We start from the raw sequence: 26,861 nt of genomic DNA, 5'->3' as shown, positions 1-26,861 counted from the left end.
CACTAAAATTATAGGGTTTTCTTGATTTTTAACTGTGCTGAGCAAAATTGTAAATACAGAGAGAGGATATTATGTTATTTATAGCAATTTATTTGAATTTAGATTGTGACTACATCTAGATTTCTAACATCAAACAGCCAGGCTGACAGTCTTACTTACCTGGATATATACGATCACTTATATTATTCCAATTAACAATGTGATTAATATAGGAATTCTGCATTAAGGTACCTTTTCACCTTCATGGAAATCAATCTATAGCTCAATAGCGTTCATGTTACTATACCACTTTCAATACTTAAACTACAGTGAATACAACTTGCTGTTCTAAAACTTATATGTGAAATCAGATGCAATACCCATATTAGATTGTATTATTGGAAATGTGAGCATGAAGATGTTCACACAAATGAATTTCTTCTTCCTACTGCACTCCCAAAAAATCCACTCTGAAATCTTGGGGGAGCCTCTAAAATGTGTGGGATGAGTATGAGAGCTGCACAAAATTTCAGTCGCGCCCCCCCCCCTTCATTCCAGGGGTCTCCTGAGCATCAGGAGTGGCTTTCTGGGAGGCAGAAGAAGGGGTTCTTGCAATTCTATTGATACAACCTATTGTGTACTCTGGAACTGGTATACAGTGGTACCTCGCAAGACGAATGCCTCGCAAGATGAAAAACGCGCAGGACGAAAGAGTTTTCCGTTTTTTGAGTCGTTCCGCAAGACGAATTTCCCTATGGGCTTGCTTCGCAAGACGAAACGTCTTGCGAGTTCTTGCGAGTTTGTTTCCTTTTTCTTAAAGCCGCTAAGCCGTTAATAGCCGCTAAGCTGCTAAGCCGCTAAGCCGTTAATAGCTGTGCTTCGCAAGACGAAAAAACCGCAAGACGAAGAGACTCGCGGAATGGATTAATTTCATCTTGCGAGGCACCACTGTACAAATACATATCATACAAAGACCAAATTTTAGATACAGAAATAACTAAAGAAATATGAATAGAAGAGCAGAACATATGAGGAGTGTTTTTGCAAAACATAGTGTGGAAAGTATAGAGACCAGAACAATTATCATTTCTCCTAAAATACATTAAGTAGTAGAATCGAAAACTGAGGATGAAAACACTGATACAGCATTTCCAAGCAATTTAATTTCTTGGGGGGGAAATGTATAGGCATAGCAAATGGTCTTCACTACTGAACTGTTTTACGCAGTCACCATTTATACATGCAACTAGAATTGAGGTAACTAACACAATGCAACATGGTACGTACTAGATGTAATAATTTTGAGGTAGAAAGTTGAGGTGTCTTAAAACTGAGACTAGCACCTTTTTCCCAGTACAATAAAGTCTGCAGCTGATAAGCACCATCCCTGTGTAAAATCATTCCTACACTGGAAAAAAATATTTTAAAAATTGAAGATATTCTTACTTACATATTCGGGTTTTAATTTCTTGTCACCTCCTCGTACAGCCACTTTTTCTAGTTTGTCTATAATGGGCATGATCATTTCCTCATCTTTTAGCCTAAGTTCTTCATGTATTATTTCAATGTCACGAACAGGTGCAACACTTCCTTCAATGTGTGTGATATCATCATCATCAAATGATCCTTTGAGGGGGAGCAAAATTCAGATGTTAAGCAGTATTCTGAGTGGAGGGGGGACGACGAAGAAAGAAAGATACACAAAGTAGAAACAATCTACCAGTCATAGGCACCAGGGCAGAGCAAAACTTAATTACAAGCATTTTAAGTGTTTTTCAAACAAGAAATCTGTCAGTAATTTTCAGTATCGGGGTCACTGCATCTTACAGTGTATTAGAGGTGGCCAAATAAAAGTATTTTTTATATAGCACTTAATAAATAAATGGTTCAGAATAATACAGGAACATTTTAAGTCACTCATTAGATACAGTAAACATTAGAATTGCTATGAAGTTTATGTCAAAGAATTCTGAAGTTCTACACAGTACTAATGGGTTTCCAAGGGAAACAGGATTTACAAAAAAGGGGGGAGGCCTGAAATCATCTGGCAGACCTCTTCTCTGCTTCAAACTACTTTATCACTATGGTTCTGACGGTGATTAGATAATGAACCACTCAGACACACAATTTACACAGCAGCTAATTTCATCGGTCTGATTTGAGGGTATGGTTTTTAGGGGGCTATCAAAGAAGCAGATGAAGGTGCATTTGTCATATATGAGTGACAACCATTCACACTATCTCAACAAAATGGTGCTGGCCCTTATTAGAAACACATGCTATTATCACATATTTAAAGTGCAGTTGAAGCCATAATTTCAAATTGCCAATGGAAACATAAGGGTAAAACAACCAGATATTACTGAAGCATGTGTACTGACTTTATGCCCCTCTAAAGACATAATGTGGCAATGTAATTCAACTGAGATACTCTTGAGTTCTCAATAAATAATAGCATGAAAACAAAAATTAAAAATATGTCTTAGTAGCAAACTATAATTTAAAAATTTAGACCTAGTCATGAATTAATGCGCAACATAAATTTTAGGCACTATTTAGTAACAATCCCACTGACTCTAGAAATGAGACTTTAAAACATTTTAAAGAATGAATGCTAGCTACTGTATCTTCATATGAGGTCATAAAAAATAAAGCAACATCTACTACATATTTTTAGAGAGATGCAAGTCTACCATATTTTGAGACAATTCACACATCACTTTCCCCTCACATGGGGAATGTCACAATACTTACACCTCAGGACCCATGGAACAGTAGAGCTAAAAAAAAAATTGTCCTAATTACACAACCGGAATCATTAACAGCAGCTTCTCAATTAGCATACTGAGGGCAAATCAGATGCATTTTGCCATGTGGACATTGAAAGGCACAACATTGTTCAAAGGCAAAAATCCCAGTAAGTGTTTCTTCTTTTGGAATCTCTTTGGTTTGTCTCTATTTTTTACCTTCTCTCTCTCTGTTGATGTTAACCTGGACCATAGCCTTAGAAGTATCGTCTCCCATTTTAACTTTTGTAATATTCTATGCCGCTTTCTCACACACATTAAACCTTCAATTTCTGTGAATTCCATGGTCCTTATTAAATTTTTGCTCATCATATCTAGCGAATTTTCATTCTTTATCATCTGCTCCATCGTCTACCAATTGTTTTTCACACTAAATTTAAAATATTCCTCCTGATCTTCAAACATGTTTATTCTTCTTATTTATTACTGTTAATAATAATAATATCGCCCTTCATCCAAGGACCACAAGACAGTTCAAAGTGCAAAAAGAGAAAATCACATAGCATAGCAACTTTCACAAATAAATCGAAAAATCACATTGTTTTGTTTTTTTAAAAAAACAACACAACAGCTTTTGGAATGTCCTGGTTTTTACTTTTTAAAATATGGCAACCCTAACACACACACACACACACACACACACACACACAGACAGACACAGCTTAAAAGGAATTTAGGGAATTCCCCGTTTAGGGAAGTTTTTAATGTTTGATGTTTTACCGCGTTTTCAATATTCTGTTGGAAGCCACACAGAGTGGATGGGGAAATCCAGCCAGATGGGTGTGGTATTATTATTATTATGAAGCCAAAGACCTGGAAGAGGAGGAATGTTTCTGCCTAGCACCTAAATATATGTAATGAAAGCGCCAGGCAAGCTTCACTCTGGAGAACATTCAGGAAGCCACCACAGAAAAGCCCCATTCTCATGTTGCCACCCTCTGGATCTCTCATGGAGGCGGCACATTTTGAAGGGCCTCAGAGGATGATCACAGGGTCATGGTCGGTTCATATGGGGAGAGATGGTTGTTGATGTATTGTGGTCCTGAGCCAATTAAGGCTTCATAGGTCAAAACCAGCCCTTTGAATTTGACCCGGAAACTAACAGGCAGCCAGTGCAGTCAAGTCAGGATTGGCGTTATATGCTCAAACTGTCTTGCCCCAGTGTCAGCTGTTAGTTTTCTGTATTTACTCTTTTCATTCCTGTACTTGTGCATAAACTACCCTGGGACGATTTGGTGAAGGGTGAAATTATTATTATTGTTGTTCTTAATAATAATAATATTTATTATTATTACATATTTTGTTATCAATGTATTATAATAATAATTGCAGGTTATTATATATTACTGAAAAAATAATAACAACATTCTTAAACATTTATTTATACTAATGAACAACTGTAATAATAATTTTCTTTAACATTTTATTTATACAAATGAACTGCTAGGGTCTAGCTTAAATATGTATAGTAATCACAATGTACAATTTTAGGAGCGCTTACACTAACAAATTGCTGAAACTATTTTCTCATTTGTAAAAACAAAACAAAAACAACTAACACAGTCTAGCAGATTTGGTAAGAATCTTAAAGGTCCAACTCTCTGCCAGTTCAGAAAATGTACTAGTACTTCATCCTTGATCGATGGCCATCAAACCTTTCCTACATTTTTCCTTGTAGCATTTCCCCACATAGCCTGGAAATGTATTTTACAAACAAAAACAACTTCAGATTAGCAACTACTCAAACTAATGCCACCTGGCCAACAAAAGGAGTTGCCTTGCCAGACTCCTTATGCACACAGCATACAGTGGTGGGAAAGCATCAATAGTTTGTGTCCCTTTGCCATTTGGGGACAGTGTGAATGTCCAGTGAAGAGGAGAGTGTATGCATTTAGCGCTGAATTCTTGAAATCACCCACCCAGCAAAAGCAGTCACAAGTCACCAGTTCAACTATCTTCCCAGAATTACCATATTTTCCCATGTATAACACGCCCCCATGTATAAGACGACCCCTATTTTTGGGGCCAGAACGCCACTGCCAATCTCGCGCATTGCCGAAGACATCAATCGTCTGCCCGCTCGCCACCAATCACCCACACAATTGCCGCAGTGGCAGCCAATCAACAACAGCCCTTGCCGCAGCAATCTCCTGTGCCCCCTCTGCATTATCCGTGTATAAGACAACCCCCAATTTTGAACATTCTTTTCTATTGGAAAAAACCTAGTCTTATACTCGGAAAACTACGGTATCTGCTGTTTATGAATCACATGCAAAATGCTTTACATCAAGCTTGTGCTTCTCTGTAGCCTGAGGAAGGAGGACAAGGAGGTGGTGTTATGCAGAAGGGTTGTGGCTTAATGACAAAGCAGCTGCTTCACATGCAGAAGATCCCCAACATCTCCAGGTAGGGCTGGAAAGGACTCCTGCCTGAAATCCTAGAGAGCTGCTGCCAGTCAGCACAGACAACAATGAACTAGATGGATCAACAGGCTGACTCATTATCAGGCAGCTTATTTAAGTGTTATTTCTAGACAAAAAAATGGCTTTTTAAAAACATAGTTAAACAAGGCTGAATGACTGTAACAAGCCAGCAGTAAAGAGAAGTAAACACTTTATTAGGAGGAGGGAACAGGATTTTCACAGCAGTGTCAGGCCTAATGAGCACAGCAACTAATCTCCAGTAGGTCTTGCCACCATGAAGCAGCTGCTGAGACAGAAGGTCCCAGCCCCTTCCCTCCCCAACTGCCTAAAGTCACCTCCTCTCCAGGGTTTTCCCTAAGCAATCTGAGACTGTGCCTATGTGACACAAATTTCTCCTCTGCCCTCTTCATGCCTCTCCTGGTTCTGGGAGATTAGTGGAGACAGGAGCTTGTCGCAGCAGGAGGGGGAGACACTCCTGCCGCTTCACTAGCCAAACTCATCTCCATCCAATACACAGTGTGCCACACTGGAACAGGGCAATAAGATAGTACTACAATGAAATTATTACTTTATTTGTTACATTTGTAGCTCACATTCTACCAAATGCTGCTCAAGGTGGCTTGATGAAGGGAACTCCATGAGTAACTGATGAGCTCCATGAGTAACTGATGCAACTTAGAGCTCCAGAATATGGCCTTCAGGGTTCTGAAATCAAAAGTTTGTAAGAGGAACCATATTATAGTTTGGCACAACATCCAATGAACAGATGTACACATAATTAGAATACACATCTTTCTCTGGAATACGTGTCCTGTGTAGATTGACACAGCTGCCTTCTTTTTCTTTTTTACATTTGCAGAAAAGATCTGGAAAATATTGTCTGATATGCAGAAAGCACTACAAGAGAATGCAGAACTAATCAACCAAATGGGTGGTGCAAACTGCATTAGGTAGGACACTGAATACTGTATCAATTCATACAAGCACTCAGTGAGTTCCATTTCTGGAAGCAAATGCTTGTCAAAACCTCTGAAGAGTAAGTTTTCTATGATAACAGAGGACGTCACAAACAAATTCACTGAACATTGCAACATTTTAGTACATTATTACACTTCACGTGTTTTGCATCTGTTGACATATAAAGCAGAAGTGGGGAACTGGATCTGTCCAGTAGGTCAGACTGTTATCTATTCCACCCCTTGCAAGCCAAATGTGACATAATAATGACATCAGCCAACACTTATTCACCCACACGATTTTAAATCCAACTATGCAAACAAATACACAGTCCACAGCACTGATCATTAGGTCTTGTGGGACACTTCATAAGGGCTTCACAAAACCCAACGATCAGCTGATTGTCAGGTCTTACAGTGGCCATGTGAAGCACCCCACCAATGTTTCCAGGGTTCACACCTGGGACTTTCTGCATGTAAAGCAGTTGCTCTTTTACTGAATTACAGCCCCACCCATATCTCAGTGGTAGACTGTTGGGTGACACCTGGCTTGAGAGCAGTACATGTGAAAAGGATCTAGGAGTCTTGGTTGACCACAAACTTGACATGAGCCAACAGTGTGACGCGGCAGCTAAAAAAGCCAATGCAATTCTGGGCTGCATCAATAGGAGTATAGCATCTAGATCAAGGGAAGTAATAGTGCCACTGTATTCTGCTCTGGTCAGACCACACCTGGAGTACTGTGTCCAGTTCTGGGCACCACAGTTCAAGAAGGACAAACTGGAACGTGTCCAGAGGAGGGCAACCAAAATGGTCAAAGGCCTGGAAACGATGCCTTATGAGGAACGGCTAAGAGAGCTGGGCATGTTTAGCCTGGAGAAGAGGAGGTTAAGGAGTGATATGATAGCCATGTTCAAATATATAAAAGGATGTCACATAGAGGAGGGAGAAAGGTTGTTTTCTGCTGCTCCAGAGAAGCGGACACGGAGCAATGGATCCAAACTACAAGAAAGAAGATTCCACCAAAACATTAGGAAGAACTTCCTGACAGTAAGAGCTGTTCGACAGTGGAATTTGCTGCCAAGGAGTGTGGTGGAGTCTCCTACTTTGGAGGTCTTTAAGCAGAGGCTTGACAACCATATGTCAGGAGTGCTCTGATGGTGTTTCCTGCTTGGCAGGGGGTTGGACTCGATGGCCCTTGTGGTCTCTTCCAACTCTATGATTCTATGATTCTACAGTAAACCAAAATAGGTGGCTATCAGAGCACAGGCTATCTCTGTCCAGGAATGACTGTAGAATGGCAAACCAACTGAAGCTGAAAAAAGGCACTCTGCATCACTGAAGCCACTTCAGCCTCCAGTGAGAAAACTGTTCCTTAAATATTCCCATATAAAACAGGTCATCTACCCAATTCTTTAAAGAAATAAAAAATCAAAATTATATTATGAAGCTGAAATAGCAGTTCTGTAAAAAACATAAAAGAAAAGCTATACAAAACAAGAAACTGGTTTCACAGCCATTACCACCTAAAAGAAAGTACAATTTCAAGAGACAATGCAACAAATTGTATGTTACTATAAAACTGACCTGATACAAAGAGAATACAGTGGTACCTCTGGTTACGAACGTAATCCGTTCCGGAGGTGCAATCGTAACCGGAAACCATTCTCAACCTGAGGCATGCATTTGCTAATGGCGCCTCCGGCACGCAATTTCTGCTCACATCCTGGGGCAAAGGTAGCAACCAGGAGCAACTACTTCCGGGTTAGCAGAGCTCGTAACCTGACGCGTACGTAATCAGAGGTACCACTGTACAAAAAAAGGGTTATAAATATCAAATAAAGCCTATTTCACCAGGGTTTGCCATTCCCAGAATTGGCATAATGTGATATAAATAACAAATGGCTGCCAAATGGAGACAAATCCCATACATTTAGCTGCAACCTGAGATACCTGTAATATATTAGTCTTTTTTTCAAAAATGAGGATAAAAATAACTTTATTAAACCAAATATTTAAAGAAAAATCTGAGGATTCTTTCCAGTCCTGTAATATGGTTGAAGAAAAAGCTACTAACAGAAAACTTGCAAGTTGTTTACACATATTGATAAAAGACATAATTTTGGGGTTTAAAGGCACTGGTAAAACTATTACTTCAGAGATTTCCTTCATCATCTTTTCCCAAAATTTGTATACATGTTTACAACACCATCACATGTTCTAATAGCTTCCTTTTTCATTACCCCCCCTCACAACACATAGAGGAAACAAGTCTATTTATATGTGCAAGGTGGACTGGAGTCAAGAATGGGCTATTTTTAAGAAGTTTTCCTGGATATTTGCAGAGACAGATCTAAAAGCGGGGTAAGCCACATCCCCCAATGCAAGGCTTTGTACAGTAACAGACAATTATAATTCCTGTACACTTTGTACAAGCAAGTCCTGAGTTGTACACTGAGAGTACAACTCTCAAATGCAAGAGCAATATTCTGCCTCTTGGAGGACACAGTCACAAGAGAAGGAAGAAGGATTCAATGACTGAGGTTCCTGTGACACAGACATAGAAAGCACAAGTGTTCTTCCTGTTTAGGCTCAAAATTTCTAAGCAAGCCCCTATTGAAACCATGGAACCATGCCTAATGTGTGAAAGGAAGAAATTATGTGAACTTCTATAAAGGCCATCTTTATCTAACTAGGTGCAAGAACACCTTCCAACAACTATTCAAGGAAATCATTACAGATTTTAATAAACCAAATAAGCAACTCAATTCCATTTGATCTGAAATCCCAGCTTTGCATCGGCCACACAGTAAGTCTGCCTCAAAAGAGTACTCTTGTAGTTCGTTTGACCCCTAACAGATAGCAAATTCCCTTTATTGCATCGTTGCCAGGAGCAAACATTTCCAGCATCCCACCTCACACCATCTCCAGTTTGTCTTCATCACTTTACTCCTTTCATCTTGATAAAATGTTGAGAACCAGTCTCAATGACTGAGCATTCCTCCTCCTTTCCTTGCCCAATTCATGATTCACCCAAGCAGAACTTTTAAATAACCACAAATATTCAGCAGCAACACTTTATTTACACGGAGTTCTTTCCTTACTCAATGCAGCTTTATTCAGGGCCCTTTTCCCATTCTTAAGGACCACACCTCACTGACAGCACTTTTTTTCTCAATCACAGGCTGAATTTTCTCTTTCTGCACTACAGTAAAAGCACCATGATCTTCTAACACATTCTTAGCAGTCTACCTTGTTTCTCCCCACCCCATATTTTAGTATGGCAAAATCTATCTACATTTTGTATGCACACTTTAAATTATAAGTTGCCTTCAGATATATTCTACAATATGCACACTCTTCTGCCATTTCTTACACCGTCCATATGACAATTATTTCAAAACATCCAGAGATTTTGCCAGTGCTTATGTTATACCTGTCAAGATCTGATGACTCTATGTTATGTATTCCTCTGAACAGAACCACTACACTTAGTTACAGGCTATCATCAACCAATTCATTCTCTTGCTAAAATCAAGTCATCCAATTACTCCTTGACTAATCAAGGCTGTTTTGGCTTTTTCTTTTTTCAAAAGGTACTCAACAGCATAAACAGTTCACTTACAAGAAATGGAAAGGGGCTAATCAGCAGAATTATTGTTTTGCTGCTACAATTTGCAGTATTTAAATGCAGTTGCTGATTGGACTGAAAGTTTTATGATACAGCACAGGAAACTAGTTTGACTTAAATATGAAGGAGCCTGTGCTTTGTCTACTGTGGAAAGTAATGCAGAAAACTAAAATAATATGTGCACCAATTCACTTTTGATACTTACGTCTCTAAGCAAACATGGAATAAATAACTGTTATGGTCCAATACACAGATCTGCTCTTTCACATTTTTCTAAACATGTCCCTTTTACCTACCAATTTGCTTATTTCACTTTTATACTTACATTAGAAAGAAACTGGTCTTTTTATTTTTATACATTCTGTTGATGAAAAAAATACTAATTCGGCTACAAAACATTAGCCTGTAATGTAAGCATACTGTAGCTTCTATATACACCTTGGGAAAGCTCAGCAAGATAGGAGCCAACACCTAGGGGGCACGGGGGCTTGATCACCCAATAAAATGTTTGAGGGGGCTGGGCCCCCACAAAGTTGATGGGCATTCCCATTCAAATTGTGTGTGTGCATTGCCTCATGTGATGCAGGGGTGAGGCTTACCTGGGCCACCACAATATTTTTCTCAAGTTGGCACCCCTGCTTAGCGAGCATGAGGGATGAATTGCTCTCTGACAAACAAATGACCTGTAACCTGTGGCTATTGATGCAGAGGCATAAGAGCTGCCTGGCTGGATATTTGGACTCTCACAGAAGGAGAAATGTGAAAATGAAACCACAAGGTAGGATCCAGAGGCAATCAAGTAGACCTCTGTTTGCACAGGAAGGATTTCCTGGCTTCTATTCTATGTCCCCAAAAAAACACCCACTTGATGATCCACCTAAAATGGTGCAGGATGGGCTACAGGGGGCTGTAGAAGAATGGGAAAACTGGAGGAATTTGGCAAGCCTGTACTGTATAAGAACAAGTGCTTTTCTAATCATGCAAAAGACATCTAGATCCAAGCAGCATTTGAATTAGCCCAGCTCCAGTCGCATTTTGCAACTGGCAACCGGCCTTTCGTGACTGGTTGGAGATGTCAGGTGTCACCCTTGGCGCCTAGCATCTCCACCTTCCTGGCTGCAGTCAGCTGGTCTGCCGGGCACAGTGGCAGCAAAAGACACACATCTTTTGCTGCAGCGCTATTCCTGCCAAACAGCTCTTCAGCGCTCTGCCAGGTGAATCAGGTGTTTGGCAGGGAACAAAGGTAGCAAACGCCTCTTTTTCCTACCGTGCTACCCCGCTGACCACCTGATGCACCAGCAGCAGCAGCAGCAACAAAAGGTCCCTAGACATTTTGTTTTGGTGCCCACAACCTAGGTCCCAGGAGCCACATGGTTCCTAGCATTCCTCCCCCAGTTTCTAACATTGGATTCAAGGCCTGGAAAGTATCTGTGCAAGTTCTTTGCTCTTGCTTCAACTCTCTGCCAAAAAAAAGAGAAAAGCTCATTCTTGGTTTATTCAGGTAATAGGCAGAAAACACTGGCTGAGTGACCTGAACCACTTTCCCAGCATTTCTGTCCATTTTTGCTCTGGCTTCCTCTTGATAAAGCCAAAGTTATTCCCCCTAACTCATCAGTAATTAAAGGTAAAGGGACCCCTGACCGATAAGTCCAGTCGCGGATGACTCTGGGGTTGTGGCGCTCATCTCGCTTTACTGGCCGAGGGAGTCGGCGTTTGTCCGCAGACAGCTTCCAGTAATTACAGCAAGATAAAACACTGGCTCCTCAGTCCAATTCCTGGTATTATGATGCACACATTCAATAAACTTTTTAAAACCTGCTCAAAACTTTCAGTTGAAAGGAGGGAATGCCTTCTCTCAGCCTAATACACTATCTTCCCAGAATTGTTCCATAAAAGTACAGAATCTGAGACCAGAATAAACATCGTGGGAGATAATATTGTTAAGTCAGGGTGGAAGTCTAGCATTGATTCCATGACAATAAATTTCTATGTAAAGAGGATAACACATAAACATATGCTGAAAGAATTAAAAGTCAATTTATGCAATCTCTACTTGAGCATTTTGTAAGAATGAACATTTTTTTTCAGCTAGAGGCATGCATGTCAACAAGTTAAATATATAGCTGAAAAAGAAAATTCTCTTGACAAATGCCTTCGGGAGAATAATTTTTCAAATACTTTATAACTTTGGTTCTACAGTGCTTCATAAAACACTAACTAGTTGTAATCATTTGCAGTGTAATTGTGGACATTTATATGCTTTTCTTATGCACAGAACATAGCTATTAAGAGCTGAATGGTGACGGTGTGAAGTATAGGTTAGATTGGGTGAAATTAAAGCAAATTACTCAGGGATGTGGAATTCTGAAAATAGAAACAGTCAACGATTTGCAACCCTCTTGATGATCAGCTTCATAGAACCCTAAATGGCAAGAACTTACATATTTTAAAGTTAACTAGATTTTTTTTCAATATTATGTATAAATATAGTTTAAATGGAAGTACTCAGTGACTTTGGAAATAATCATTTTGTTTGATTTAGAAGTCCTGTTTAGAGTTTGTGCCATTAAAGCATATTTTAATTCTCAGTTTTTCACTGGTTCTAATGAACTAGGAACTTACAGTGTATGCAACTTTTATATACATACATATACATATACATATATATATATATATATATATATATATATATATATATATATATATGCTTTCGTAGATTTTCACGGGTACAGGAATGCAGGTTTTGGTGTCTTCGGGTGTCTTCCCGTGTAAGAGTTGGGGTGTCTAGGCGACGTTTCGACGAGGTCTCACTCGTCATCTTCAGGCTGGTGCTTTCGGCTTCTTGTTACTAGAACAGAGCCGAACAGCTTTCGGCTTCTTGTTACTAGAACAGAGCTCTGTTCTAGTAACAAGAAGCCGAAAGCACCAGCCTGAAGATGACGAGTGAGACCTCGTCGAAACGTCGCCTAGACACCCCAACTCTTACACGGGAAGACACCCGAAGACACCAAAACCTGCATATATATATATATATATATATATATATATATATATATATATATATATATATATATATATGTATATATATATATATACACACACACACAATTTTATACATACGCACATACATACATACACACACACACACACAGAGAGAGAGAGAGAGAGAGAATATTCTAATGTTAACTGAAATTCTATTAGATTGTAAAAACATTTAGGGAGGATCAAGGGACCCAGCCAGTGACAAATAAGAAACACACAAGGACCAGGACAAAGGCTCTAATGTGCTTCCAAGTAAACATGTACTGTATAGGTTTGAGGGATAGCAATGCTAGCTTACTTACTCACCCACCCACCCCATCTACCATCATCTTGCAAGGATCAGAGAGGATCTCTTTGTCCCAATTCCCCCTACCTTTATGAACTGTTAGACTAATCATATGCAAGTACAAAATTTATGTCATAAATGCACTGCTGGTGAATGGGAAGAGCCTAGTCATCATGATAACTAACCCAGTTGTTCTCAAACCAGGGCAAGGCTAAAAGATAAAAATGCCTTCTTAATATGAAGTGGGGCACTAGCACAGGAAAACAATTTAGACCATGTGTGTATAAGTCAGAAGGAGAGCCAGGATTTGCCAAAATGTGTTCTCCAACCTCATTGGGATCATGGGCGTCTAATGGTCATTAGTTCAATTATCTCATATTGGAGATGAAGCAATAAGGTAGGGCACAGGAGCTATGCAGGGGGTAAAGTAGAGAGAGTAGAGTAACGGGATAATAATACCTGATTATGGGGAGGGGTTATCTAGCCATTTAGAAAGAGGGCACAAATTGAATAAATTCTGCAATCGTTGCAGGTGCATAGACGTTGCATAGTGATCAACTGTGCAGATGCTAATAGTGGCATTTTCTTTTTAAGAAAGGGTGATGAGAACTAAGAAATATGCTTTTCTTGCTGCTGAAACATCTGAAAAGGTTGATCCAGTCAATAGTGAATGGCCTAGCAAATTCAAGCTGTCTCAACCAGAACTACAGTTTATGCATGTTGTGGTTAACTAGTTATCAACTTTGCGGCCTAAATGGGACTGTTGAGAGCATGATTGGAATCTGCCAATTAATCTGTAAAGGGAGATTTTGAAGTCTGGCAGATGCTTGCTTGGATCTTAAAATGTGAACAGCAAAAAGCTAACGGAGGAAATTTTTTCTATCTTTTCCTCACCCCTGTGGTACCCAAGTCTCCTGAAAAGCCTCGGTGGGGAGGCAGGATCTGCTACAGCCAAGTAGGTGTCTCAATTTAGGCAACTACCCACTCTCCCCAGCAGCAATCCATCCATGACTGATCAAACACATTGTTCATAGTGGGCCTTCCTCAGATTAGGGAAATTAAGTAGAAGTTGTAATATTGTGATAAAATATACAGAAAATTGCCAAGATGCCAAAGAAACTTACATACATGATGTTAAAGGCATCACCTTCTCTTAGTAATGACCTTATGTAACCATTTTGTTCTTTGTGTTTGTATTTTGGAAACAATTTTTTTAAAAATAAAAGGTTGCTTGAAGCAGAGAAGAAGGGAAACTTTCTTTCCATAAATTTATTTCCTTCCCATATTGTAGGATCCGTCACTAACTTTAATATCATTGTGAATAGGCATCCTTTATATATAGATTTGATTTTGTTTCAGATTTCATGTCCTGTTTTTATACCTCATTGTCTGAATTTACACTTGTAAACTACCCAGAGAACATGTGTTATTGGACAATATATAAATTAAATAAATAAGTGAATGCTAGCAAGTCAGCTGTGTAAGGAACACAGGTCCATCCTTCCTGATAACAGCAAACTGGGGGCTTTGCTAGCTGAGGTTCTTAGCTTCTCCATCTTGAACAACAAGATGCCAAATAACCAAAAACGTTTAAATCCTTGCTCAAGACCCCAACTCAATTGTAGTCTACTTCTTCATAAGCAGAATGTAACCAGCGTATTTCCTTGAAGGTCCAAGAACAATTGGGATTAGCTTGGTAATAGGGCTCATTCTAAATATTGTGTAGATCCTGAGTTACAATAAAATCACATTTTAGTAGTATTACAATTTTTTTAAAAAAAAATGTGATTATGAATACCCCACCCAATGCACACACCATATTCCCTTCATTCATTTAAAAAAGATTTTTGCCCAGATGGATGCTAAAATACCATATTTCCACTTCTATCCACTTTACATGCCACATCCATCATGGAGCAAATTTCTGTCTTTAAAAAGGCTTCCAGATAAAGCAGTTCTGTTCTCCCCCATTTAGTTGACTATATTTTTACAAGCACCAGACTTACAAACTAAGGTTTAGAAGCCATCTCATGCATATTGCTGTTGTCCCACATCATTCAGAACAAACCTTTTTAGATCGTTAACTACCACAGGAGTGCTGATTACACAGGCACCAGCAATTTCCTAACCAATGACCACCTGAACAATGATGTGTTCAGCTTCTCAGACCCTGAAGCCTTTCAAAGGTGAATCATTTCACAGTTTGGAACTAGATCGCCATAGCAACTTCCCTTTGAGGGTTTTAGAATCACCATCCAGTAATTCTATGATCATCAAGCTCGACCATTCCCAATGGTTCTTTTCACAGCAGATGGAAAAGGAAGCCTTGAAATTTTACAGTCTATTTCAAGCAATTCATCTGGCAGCCTATTAGAATTCAAAATATTTCGACCTTCAATCACAAAGCATGTTATCTGAAGCTGTGGTGATCTCAAGTCAAGACAAGCAGACATTTTAGTCTAATCATCCATGATGAGAAGAGACTGACAAAAAAAACTCTTAATTCAACCACCATCAAAATGCTTATTTTAACTGCATGCAAGTCTTTCAACAGGCAATGAAAACACACCATGCACCATTTTTATCACAATCATCTGTTCAAGGGAAATATGAATTCTGAATACTGACATGCATCTCTGCACTCTAAGCCTGCTTCTGTAAATGTTTCTTACAAACAGTAAAAAGGCTGTATTCATACTTCTCTTTAAAAACAAATGCACAGAAGCAAATAAATGAAAATTTCTATATACTAGATTTGGCTTAAAGCACTTAAAAAAAATTGAAATGATCAGTAAAATTCTGAAGGAGTTTGAATATGTGCCAGTAAAGTTTGTAAACTAAAGCATTAATAATGTTCCTAAGGCATTCCTCATATTGGTTTGCTTCTGAAAAGCAACATTTTTTTTCTCTTAAGTACTGCAGCCATTAATTACTAAAGCATTAAATGTGGTAGGTGGCACATTCTTAGCACTTTAGTCCAACATTAATAAAATCTACACAATAAACTTCACCAGATTTTGCTTAATTATTGAGAAATCTGCATTTACTGCTTAATAAAAAAATAGTTTTAAATTTTTAAATGTTTAAATCTTAGTAAAATATACCAAGGACAAATTTAGAGAGATTCAAGTCCTAATATTTTTTTAAAACAAATACAACAATAAACTATAAAATTTAATTACCCAGACTGAATAAGACCAAAAAGAGGTTTAACCAGTAACTGCCAATAAAATGAAATTGGTCTGTTTCTAGTTATTAGCTTATGTTTGGACTAATATGCATTTGATCTGCATCTGTGTCTAAAACCCTTATTAATCTGCACTGCAAACAGAATTGGGCTGGTTCAAACAACCATTCAAGGCTTCATAAGCCACAGTTTGTTTATCTTACTCAGATTTAATAAGTCTAAAGGGAAGCTAAAGTAGTTTAACCACATGGGTCATGCCACGGTTTGTGAAGTTGGGTGTGACCACCTAGGCCAAGCATGGCTCTCTTGCAACTCCCCATCTCTCTTCTCACTGTGCACCAGCTTCTGAACCAAGATCTAAGACAGCAATAAGCCCGCGTTCAGAATTATTTCCATAATGAGCAACTCTGGCTTAATGCTTGACAGTTAATGAACCACGCAAATAAGCCATATTTATGAAGCCTGGAATGACAGTCTGAACCAGGCCCTAGACTCACTTTGATGCTATATTTTCCATGTAAGCGAGGCTGTGTTATATATGGCAAAAATGATATGATTTTTCACATAGAATTTTCATATGAAGTTCCAGAGGTTGCCTATTATAGATCCTTACTGTGGAAATTCCCTGTAAAACCACATGTAGTTACTGTGACATACAAATACTTTGTATCATGGGTACAATTGTGGAAATTATAAGCAGTGTTCACTCTTTGCTTACTGCTCTTGATTTGTTTTGGAGTTTAAAACCATAAGCCCAGGCTCAGATGGCATATGTGATGTGGTTTGCTGCTCCTGGCATGGCTAGGAGCAGAGAAGAAATGAAGCAATGACTTTTGAGAAGCACGCACCAATACACTTCCCATTCATATTAACAATAGTTAAACATTAACTATGGTTTAACATGATGTGTGAACACAGTCAGCACACCTTATTCCCTTTTGTTTTACACTGTATATAGAAATCCATTTTTGATTAAAATATGAAGCAGAATAAAGGTAAAGGTAAAGGGACCCCTGACCATTAGGTCCAGTCGTGGCCAACTCTGGGGTTGCAGCGCTCATCTCGCTTTATTGGTCGAGGGAGCCGACGTACAGATGGTCATGTGGCCATCATGACTAAGCCGCTTCTGGCGAACCAGAGCAGCACACGGAAATGCCGTTTACCTTCCCGCTGGAACAGTACCTATTTATCTACTTGCACTTTGACATGCTTTCAAACTGCTAGGTTGGCAGGAGCAGGGACTGAGCAACGGGAGCTCACCCCGTCGCGGGGATTCGAACCGCCAATCTTCTGATCGGCAAGTCCTAGGCTCTGTGGTTTAACCCACAGCGCCACCCACGTCCCATCAAGCAGAATAGGATGAACCAAAAGGTCAAGCGCACAAACAGAACTGTGTTCAATAGGCCACAACTTTACAGGGGCACTCCAATATTGCAGACAGTCTGTAACTGCCAAGTCACCTATTAGGAAACCCAGGAGAAGGTACCATTTTTTTTGTTTACCTCTTCTGCAACCACCTAAATCTCACTGATTTGCTAAGACAGCCTCAACAATCCAGAAAGCTATTACAATTATTTCAAAACATAATAAAAACAATATTCACTAGTTAATTGATAGTATAAAAAACTTCACTTAGCAGAGGACCAATGATGTTATAAAATATATGGATATTTTCAATTTCCAAATGGACAGAATTTCGCTTATGGAAAATCTACCTGTTAGGGAACTGAGACTTGGGCTGCAACCCTAAATCCCCTGGGAGTAAGCTCCAATTAATTCAGTAGGACTTACTTCTGAATAGACATAGTTAGGAATGTACTGTTGATCTGTGAACTGCCTATTGTATAAGAAACTATGGAAGAACCAGACAATGTGCTGCTAGGGTATAATTTCTGGGGTAAAACATCACCAGCCCCTTTGCTACCAGCAGCAACACTCACGGTGCCTTACTCTTATATACATGCTCCATTTCACTCCATGTAAGGTAGCAGAAAAGTTAATACATGGAAATTTCGAAATAATTTCTCTAAAAATATTGATGACTGCACATGTTTTTTTAATAGGAAAATCAGATTCTCCTTATTTGGCAGTGAAGAATATTTGAACAAACAAAACAAAAGAAGGAGGCCAATACAATGTATGTAACAAGGTTGTTTACGTTTTCCATTCTTGCTTACTTTTTGGAAGCTACTTTCTTAAATAAAATATTTTAAGGTCTTAGTTTTAAAAAATCTCAAAGCCACTCTCTGCAGATGTATCTTCAATCTCAATTGCAAAATTAAAGAACTTGCAATTGTTCTCATAATTCATTTTCTCATAATTCTGAGACGTACATTGCTGCCCCACACAAATAGCACACAAATGTACACTGAAGCTAGCAGTTCTATATATTTATACAAACTTTTTCTTCTTCCACCACATTTGCCAGCATCCGCCGGTTTTACTTCTACAAGTACAGTAGATGACACTTTTACCACTGTAACATCACACTAAGCACCCCGCAAAAATAGGGAGAAACTATAGGAAATTGTACTCACATATGCTTAAAGCTTCCAACTAGTTTCAGGTTGTCATTTAGAAAACAATCAAAACAGGTAGTAACCTTGTTTGCATGCTCCTTTTAGGGTCTAATCACTGAAATCCTGTAGCGCTTTAGTGAACAAAATCACTGTGGGGGTTGTCAGGTCAATTCAGTTTGAAGGTGTACCTTTACCTTACTAAATGTACTTACACTGTACTTTCAGTTTGTAACAATAGCCTTAAAGAAGCCTAACAGCAATACTTTAAAAGGTTTCTTTAAAAATCAACAATAATTTGCTTGAAGATAGCAATTCTGTTCCATTAACACTCAAAGCTATTGTAGTTTTAAAATACAAAGGTAAAATGTAGTCTTCCACTCCCACCGCCTTTCTGGCAGCCAGCGCCACCCTAGTAGCTCCTGGGCGGCTTAATGGGTTAATTTACTAAACAGCAGTTTTAGAACCAGATTTAGTGTCCAATGTCTTCTACTTTCCAGCTTCAACTATTGCCTTTGATTATGTGGGACTAATGGCACTGCCCTACACTGCTCCTGGCCATCGTCACCAGTTATGCTAACCGTCACTGGAAGATTCAATTTCTGCTGTTTGGAGTTTTGCAGCAGCTTGGCAATTCTCTTCCTACACACTGTTGCTGACCATTATTACTGATCATCTCCAGCAAATTATGGGGCAGATGAAAAACATCAATGCAAGAGGGCGCTGGTTTCCCTTTCCGACTTCCACGACCAAGAAAGCAACAATACCTACTTCCTACTTCCACTACCAAGAAACCTGCTGGATATGCCTATGCCATAAAGCAAATCCAGAAACAACTCAATAAGTTGGTAACTTCCAAGCATGCTACAGAATGCCCCACACAGAAGATTGGCCTGCAAGATGGACAAATGTTAGCAGCTGAAGCGATACATGTCATATTCCCCACATTGGGGGAGGACAGAACCAACCTTGTTTTGTAGAGCTTTGGATTCCGAAATACACAAATGCTTACTCACACAAGCACCTTCTGCAACCTGCAATGATTCTCAGGACTCACATATAAAGCCTCGAAATCTTATGGCTGTATAGGGCAACTGTTTAGGCCTGCTGGAGGCTTGCTTTTAGCCAAGGTCAGCCTTCCTCAACTTGGTGTCTTCCAAATGCTGTGGACTTCAGCTCCCATCAGCTCCAGTCAGCACTGCCAATGATCAGGGATGATGGGAGCTGTACTCCAAAACTTCTGGAGGGCATCAAATTGGGGAAAACTGGCCTAGATTCTCCACTTCCCCTACAAAAAAATTGTTCTTAGCTTCTTATTTGACTGTATCTCATTAAAAAGATACCAGAACAAACTTGTAGAAGATCCTGATCATTCAATTTCATGCTTGGGGACATAAGAATGTAGGAATCCACCTTATGTTGAGTCAGACCATTGTTCCATTGAGCTCAGTACGGTCTACACTAACTGGTAGCAGATCTCCAAGGTTTCAGATAGGGGGTCTCCCAGCTGTACCTGGAGATGGTGAGGATGAAGCCTCAGACCTTGATATGCAAGCAGATGTCTACCACTGAGTTACATTCCTTCTCCATTGTTGAATGTTTTCACTTGAGACACTCTTGGGCAGTGTTAGAAACTGAGATATGAAAGCTAGGAACTAAATGGCACCTTAAACCTAGGTTATGGGCGCAACAACAGACTGTCTAGGTGCACTTTTTTATAACAAGAATTCAAAGCTAAAAATGAATGAACTGTAGCTAAAATATCGTGTTCATTTTTCACATGGTCTAGTCCAGGGGTCTGCAACCCGCGGCTCCGGAGCCGCATGTGGCTCTTTTACATCTTTGCTGCGGCTCCGGGGCGGATACTAGCGAGGGGAGGAGGCGCATTGTGCGCCCCGACACTCCTCACTGTGGCGGGCACTGTACTGGCTGTGACATCGCATGGGGGCGGTGCGTGCGTTAGTCACGCACCGTCCCAACATCACCTTCCCGCCCGCTGTCAGATCATGGCTTCGGAGATATATTTGTTTTAAATGTCACAATGGTTTTGCGGCTCAGTTGTTTCCCAGTTGTTTTTTTCTTCGGAAACGGGTCCAAGTGGCTCTTTTTGTCTTAAAGGTTGAAGACCCCTGGTCTAGTCCTTCCCTCCCCACCCCCCTAATATTCTTAAGAGGGTATCTTCTCCAGTCTTCAGAGAGTAGCTGGAAGTCGGGAGGCAGAAAAAGGTCCTCCCTTCCTTCCACTCTGCAGTTTTAATCTGAAATCTTAGGCGCAGTACTGTGCCCAGAGCTCAGAAACTGCTCATGCTAAGGAAATTCCCTGTCACAAAATGTACCTAGAACAATGGCGATTTTTCAATGCTGATCTTGGGTTTTCCTCTATATTTCTGCTTTCTAAAGAAATGTTCTCTGGAGAAACCAGTTCAATTTCAGATTATTCTGGCAAGTCAGAAAAGATTCTTCCAAGCTGTATGTATTTTTAAAAATTATGTGGCAAAACATTTTGGCTTCCACCTTCATCAGCTGCTGTGATGAAGATGGAATGCTCAAACGGGCTTCACTTGCTGATGCTAAGTAATACTAGTATTATCTTCCTGCATGTACACACTGGACACATTGGCACCACATGGCCCCAGTCTGACGTTCTCCCTCTTAACCAAAATTGTTGGATCTGTTAGCACCTTTATAGCAGTTATTGACATGCCTGACAGTCTGTGTTTCTCAGAACTGAAATGTTTTAACAACTGATTACTCGACTTTTTGTCAAAATTGCAGATTTGTGGTGCATAGGTCAGTTGTAGTTTTACCTATGTACTGAATAGGACTTCCTTTTTTTGCACTCAATAGTGATTATACTGCAGGACCTGCAAGTGATATTCTGCTTCATGTAGTATGTCCTACCTGTCCTGGTGCTTTTGAAAGTAGCTGTTTCCATGAGATGCAAACAGGTGATACAGAATTTAGTGTTACAAAGATGAGATCCAGGAATGCTGTTAAGTGGATTCAATAAAGCTCTCACTGATAGTCTGCATATATTTAGTTGGAGGCTGGCAAAATGCTGTTAACAGGAGGCTTGTTGACAGCTTTAGCATGACTTTCAGAATTTGCTAACCAGGGGTATCTTTCTCTGATTGCCAGACAATGGAAGATATATGGAAAGCTACCACAAATGGGAAACATTCTTTGTTTACTGACACCTCATTTTGATGGAGGAGGTTTTCTCTAGACACAATGGAAGCCCAGTGGATGTTGCAATCAATTACATGTGGATATGTAGAAGGTGCTCTTTAAGTCCAACGATCCTTTTTTGATATTTATCTTTGTTGTTGCAAATGCATTTGATTCCAAGAGCCAAGCTGTAGACAATGTTTTTCTTTACATGTTTTGGATGGGAGGATTTTCAATATAGATAGGTGTACACACACACACACACACACACACACACATATATATAGAGAGAGAGAGAGAGAGAGAATTGCAAAGTTTGGAGGTACAGCAGACAGAGTCACTTAACATAGAGCTGCACCTGGTACATGAGCCCAATTGCCCTTAAGGGACTAGCACAGTTCTAATGTTATACACTAAAACTGCTAACCATGTTGTGAAACATTATACAATCCCCCTTGAAGTATAAATTACTTCATTTTATTATAGATCTCAAAATCACTTAAAAATGCTCTTAGTTTGCTATTTTAAAAAAATATAGGGAATAAAAGACTAATCATAAATAAATGAACTTTTTAATGAGCATGAAAAGCTTTCCGTACTAGCAGGGGGAAAAGCACTTCTCCAAGGGACCTGTCATGTTAAAGCAGTAGTCAATAGCTGCATACAATCAGTAAACAAATTCAGCTCTATGAAAAAAAAAGAACTACATCACCGTTTAGTGGCTGCAATTTAGATTATTCTAGCGTGTAATACTTTAATTGTATAAAACAAAGCTGGTGTCACAAACACAAAAGAACTTCTTGCAAAGCAAGCACCACAAGTAATTTTTATGCTGCCACTGATGGCTGACAAGTGATGAGCACTTTGTTCAAATTTATACACTTATGCATAGAAGGCAACAGGTGGCTTGTAAAAAGAAACACTGAAAAGAACTGTTTTAACCCATTCAGAGCAGCATTTTTACAAAATGATTTATTAGATCACCTATAAAGTCTCCAACAGCCAAACACTCAACATGTTAGTTTGATAGACTTACAAAGTAAAGCAAAATTATTTAAATGAAACCAGTACAATAGCACTGACATTTAAAATCAAGCTTAGAGCTGGAATATGCAAGTATTAGCTACCTAATGCTGAAATATAAAATGTATGAAGCTAAAATCTAGTGCAATAAAGTAAATAAATCATATGGTATCATGACTATTCAATATGAGTGAGCACTTTAGTAGAAGGTATTCTCCTAGGCATTATAATAAAACCAGGAGAGAATCAGTGGGGCACAATTATCTCTGGGTACAAAGTCTATAGGAAGGGCAGGGAATGTTATGCTGGAGACAATGCTACTCTGCACCATCAAAGAGGACATAGTGTTCAAGGAGCTGAAAATCCCAAAAGGGGTAGATTTCACCACAGAATAGATGTGAGTGGCACACCAAGTCCCAAGAATAGCTTAGGAAAGAGGGTGTATTACCATCCCCATGACCAAGATGCCTAGAGTGGTCTTGAGATAATGAATTCAAAAAAGCATCAAAGAAGGAAACGTTGTAGTAATGGATGACTTCAACTGCCCAAACAAAAACAGGATAAATGCTTGCTCCAGTCACAACTAAGATAAAATTTCTAGATACCCTATATGACTGTGCTCAAGAACAGTTGGTCATGGAGTTGATCCAAAGAGGAGGCAACCCTGGACTTAAGTGGTGCCCAGGGCCTGGTGCAAGATACAAGCGCTGTGAGCAGTTTAGAAACAGTGACCATAGTGCTTTCAAATTTAACACATAAGTGAGTAATTGCTCACAAAGCCTGGTACAGTCAGATTTCACTTCAAAAGAGAAAATTTCTTTAAAATAAGGGGACTGGTAAAAGGGAAGTTGAAAGGAAAATCAAGAGGTACAAATCTCCCCAGAATGCTTAGGATGATAATTAAAATCCACAATAATAGAAGCTCAGCTAGAACATATACCACAGATCAGAATACTCACTACCAAGGTCATGAAACTTGTAGCGTGGTTAACAAGTTGAATGTCAGAAGCTAAGGCAAGAAGGCTTCCTTCAGAAAATGAAAATCTGGTCCAAACGAGAACAAAAAGGAACACAAACTTTGGCAAAAGAAATGCAAGCAGAGAATGACCTGGTTCACAGTTCGTGCAAAGCCAGACTATGATTCAGTGGGACTTTGGGAAAATGTGGACTCTTGAAGAATTTAGTACTTCCCTTACAGTACAGGTGGGGTGACCTTTTTGTGCATGTCCAATTGACGTGCGGCCAGTGGCGTAGCGTGGGGGGTGCAGGGGGGGCCGGCCGCACCGGGCGCAACATCTGGGGGTTAGGGTTAGGGGGCGCAAATCCACAGGTTAGGGGGCGCAAATCCACGGGTTAGGGGGCGCAAATTACTTGCCTTGCCCCGGGTGCTGACAACCCACGCTACGCCACTACGTGCGGCCGCTGACATGCAGGTCCTTTTGGACCCAGAAGATGGAACCGTGTGGGGCAAGGTTGGCTGGCTCCACCAATGTGTGTGGAGGCCAGGAACGGAACCCCCGAGCAAAATGGTTGCCCCTGTACTTTCAATTATAACAGGGTTGGATGTACACTACCCTGGCTGAGCAGGGCATTTTTAATATTTTGTTTTTATTAAATTTATATGCTACCCTTTATCCAAAAATTTTGGATCCTTGGTGGATAACAGAATGATGAGCTTCCCCCTGGTCTTTCTTGGGTCTGTTTCACCAGATTGTTGTTTTAATTACACACTATCGTTTCAGTTTCAAGGAGCTTGGATTAAGAAGTTAAAACTCACTCCAAAAGAAGCCACAAAAAGTATAGTAAGCTTTGCAAGGCAACACATTACTCTTCAACCATCCTGGTACAGTATATTATCTTGATATACTATTTGGAATAGTAAGAAAAACTGTCATTGTTGCTTAGCAGGCAGCTCTCTTGTTTCTGGACTACAATGTCAGATATATAAGTCCCTGCTGGGAAACTTAGCAAATGCTGTCTATAAATAGTATGCCACTTGTCACTACTATATTGCCAGAGATGGCTGTCCTTCAGACATATGGGCTTTTTATGACTTATCTGCTGTGTTAAAAGATCAGAGGTGCTTAGAATAATCTTGGTCCAAAAGCTAGGCTAAGCTAGGCTAGAACAGGGTGATATCATCAAATCCACTCCAAGAATATAGTGCTGTACACATAGTTTGACAAGATTTATGACTAAAGTGCAAACTGTATGCATATTTTATTGTTAAATGCCACTTCCAAGTTTTTTTGAAAAGTAGCAGAATATAAGCTTCTAAAATAAATCTCACTTGCATTTTAAAGTAAAACAAGAGTGTAGATGCATGAAGTCTTCTCTTCACCAAGAACCACAATATTTTAAGTTACTTTCAAGAATGTACAGCAGAAAATTTTCCCGTGCCTTTTTTCCCCACTGAAAACATTCAGTTCCCTAAGTTCATTGGTAACAATTAATAGATGCCAGCTGTAACTACAGTACTGGGCAAGCACAACAATTTCAAAGCTGTATTAATGTTTTTCAAGTGATCATGCCTAGCAAATATGTAAGTCAGCATATCATGAACAGTTCTTTGGGTTGTTGAAATGTATTAGTGTGTACCTTTGGATTCCAACTCTCACTTTTAAACAATGTAAGTTAAGAACATGCTATTGTCTTTGTTTTCTTACAAATATTCAAATTAAAAATTATACATAAAGGCACATCAGATGTGCTTTAATTCCTCCTCCCCTCCTTTCAAATACTTCAGATCATACAGTCAGGAAGCAGAAGGGAAAGGTAAAGAATTCTGTAACACAGACTATGTCAGGCTTCCTCAAACTCAGTCCTCCAGATGTTTTTGGTCTACAACTCCCATGATCCCTAGCTAGCAGGACCAGTGGTCAGGGATGATGGGAATTGTAGTCTCAAAATATCTGGAGGGCTGAGTTTGAGGAAGCCTGGACTATGTAGGTATCTGTCCTCAGAATCTCTAGAATCCAACTCTGAAACAATGAAGCTCGTACGTCAGCCATGTGCTGTAGGTCACACATTCTAGCAGTTTTAATCACTTTAAAAACAGAGTACACAATTTAAAATCACACAGCAGTATGCAAGTTCACATTTTGTGAAGTTACTCAGACCGTGACAAGCTGGAAAATATTAAAACAGGCCAACCTTAGCCTTCACCTATCACTCGCCAAAAACAAGCCTGTTGCAATGATAGATTCAAAACCTCATAGTGGCACAATCTTTCAAGTCAAGCATTCCCCCCCCCCCCAAACAAACAAACAGAACCACAGAAGGCGCAAAACTAAATCACGTGTTACACTGTAATGTAAAAGTTGCAACATTCCTTGGCCAGAAATATTTAAGACACATGGGCCATGCAGAGACATCATGCTAAACTTAAAAGTGATGTGAACAACCAGAAACAACCACAACAAACCCCCTCCTCTCTGCTACTAGTTACCAAGAGCAAGAAAAGGAGGGGCGCAGCAAGGAGTACTTTAATGCAGTGTGGAAGCAAAAGCAAAGCGAATATGACACTCCTGCCAGCAATGGGAAGCCAGATGAGTAATGCTTGCCCTGCCCATGAGGCTGAACCAGCCACTACTATTTAAACACGCACACAGGAGGGGAGGAGTTGCTCATTTCCATTTCCAGAAATCCCATTATACCACATTAAATCTCATTCTAGAAGCTCTGCAACCTTCAGGAGCAGCTTTATGGATGGCATGAGGCGAAACTGAAAGGTTCCGGTGCTTGTACAGCATTCCCCCTGCATCCATTTCAGTTCCTGCCATTGTTATCTATGTAATCTACTGCATAGGTATTGGACTGCATCAATCAAAAGCTGTTTGAAGGC

At 39.7% G+C, this 26,861-nt stretch overlaps 1 protein-coding gene across 6 annotated transcripts in view; it reads right to left on the bottom strand.

Moving 5' to 3' along the window:
• Positions 1-26,861, bottom strand: part of OLA1 (Obg like ATPase 1) — a 90,497-nt gene that overhangs the window by 50,596 nt on the left and 13,040 nt on the right. For 5 of the 6 annotated variants that reach the window (XM_081181797.1, XM_081181798.1, XM_081181799.1 and 2 more), the window contains one exon: positions 1,430-1,605. In XM_081181797.1, coding sequence (XP_081037923.1) covers positions 1,430-1,605 — 176 coding nt within the window. Of the gene's footprint in view, positions 1-1,429; positions 1,606-15,192; positions 15,212-26,861 lie in introns of those variants that run through there. The other variant, XM_081181802.1, reaches the window with a different exon arrangement.

The sequence above is a fragment of the Podarcis bocagei genome, assembly GCF_964188305.1.
Source record: "Podarcis bocagei genome assembly, chromosome: 1".
Classification (NCBI taxonomy): Eukaryota; Metazoa; Chordata; class Lepidosauria; order Squamata; family Lacertidae; genus Podarcis; species Podarcis bocagei.
This window is presented reverse-complemented; position numbering and strand designations above follow the sequence as displayed.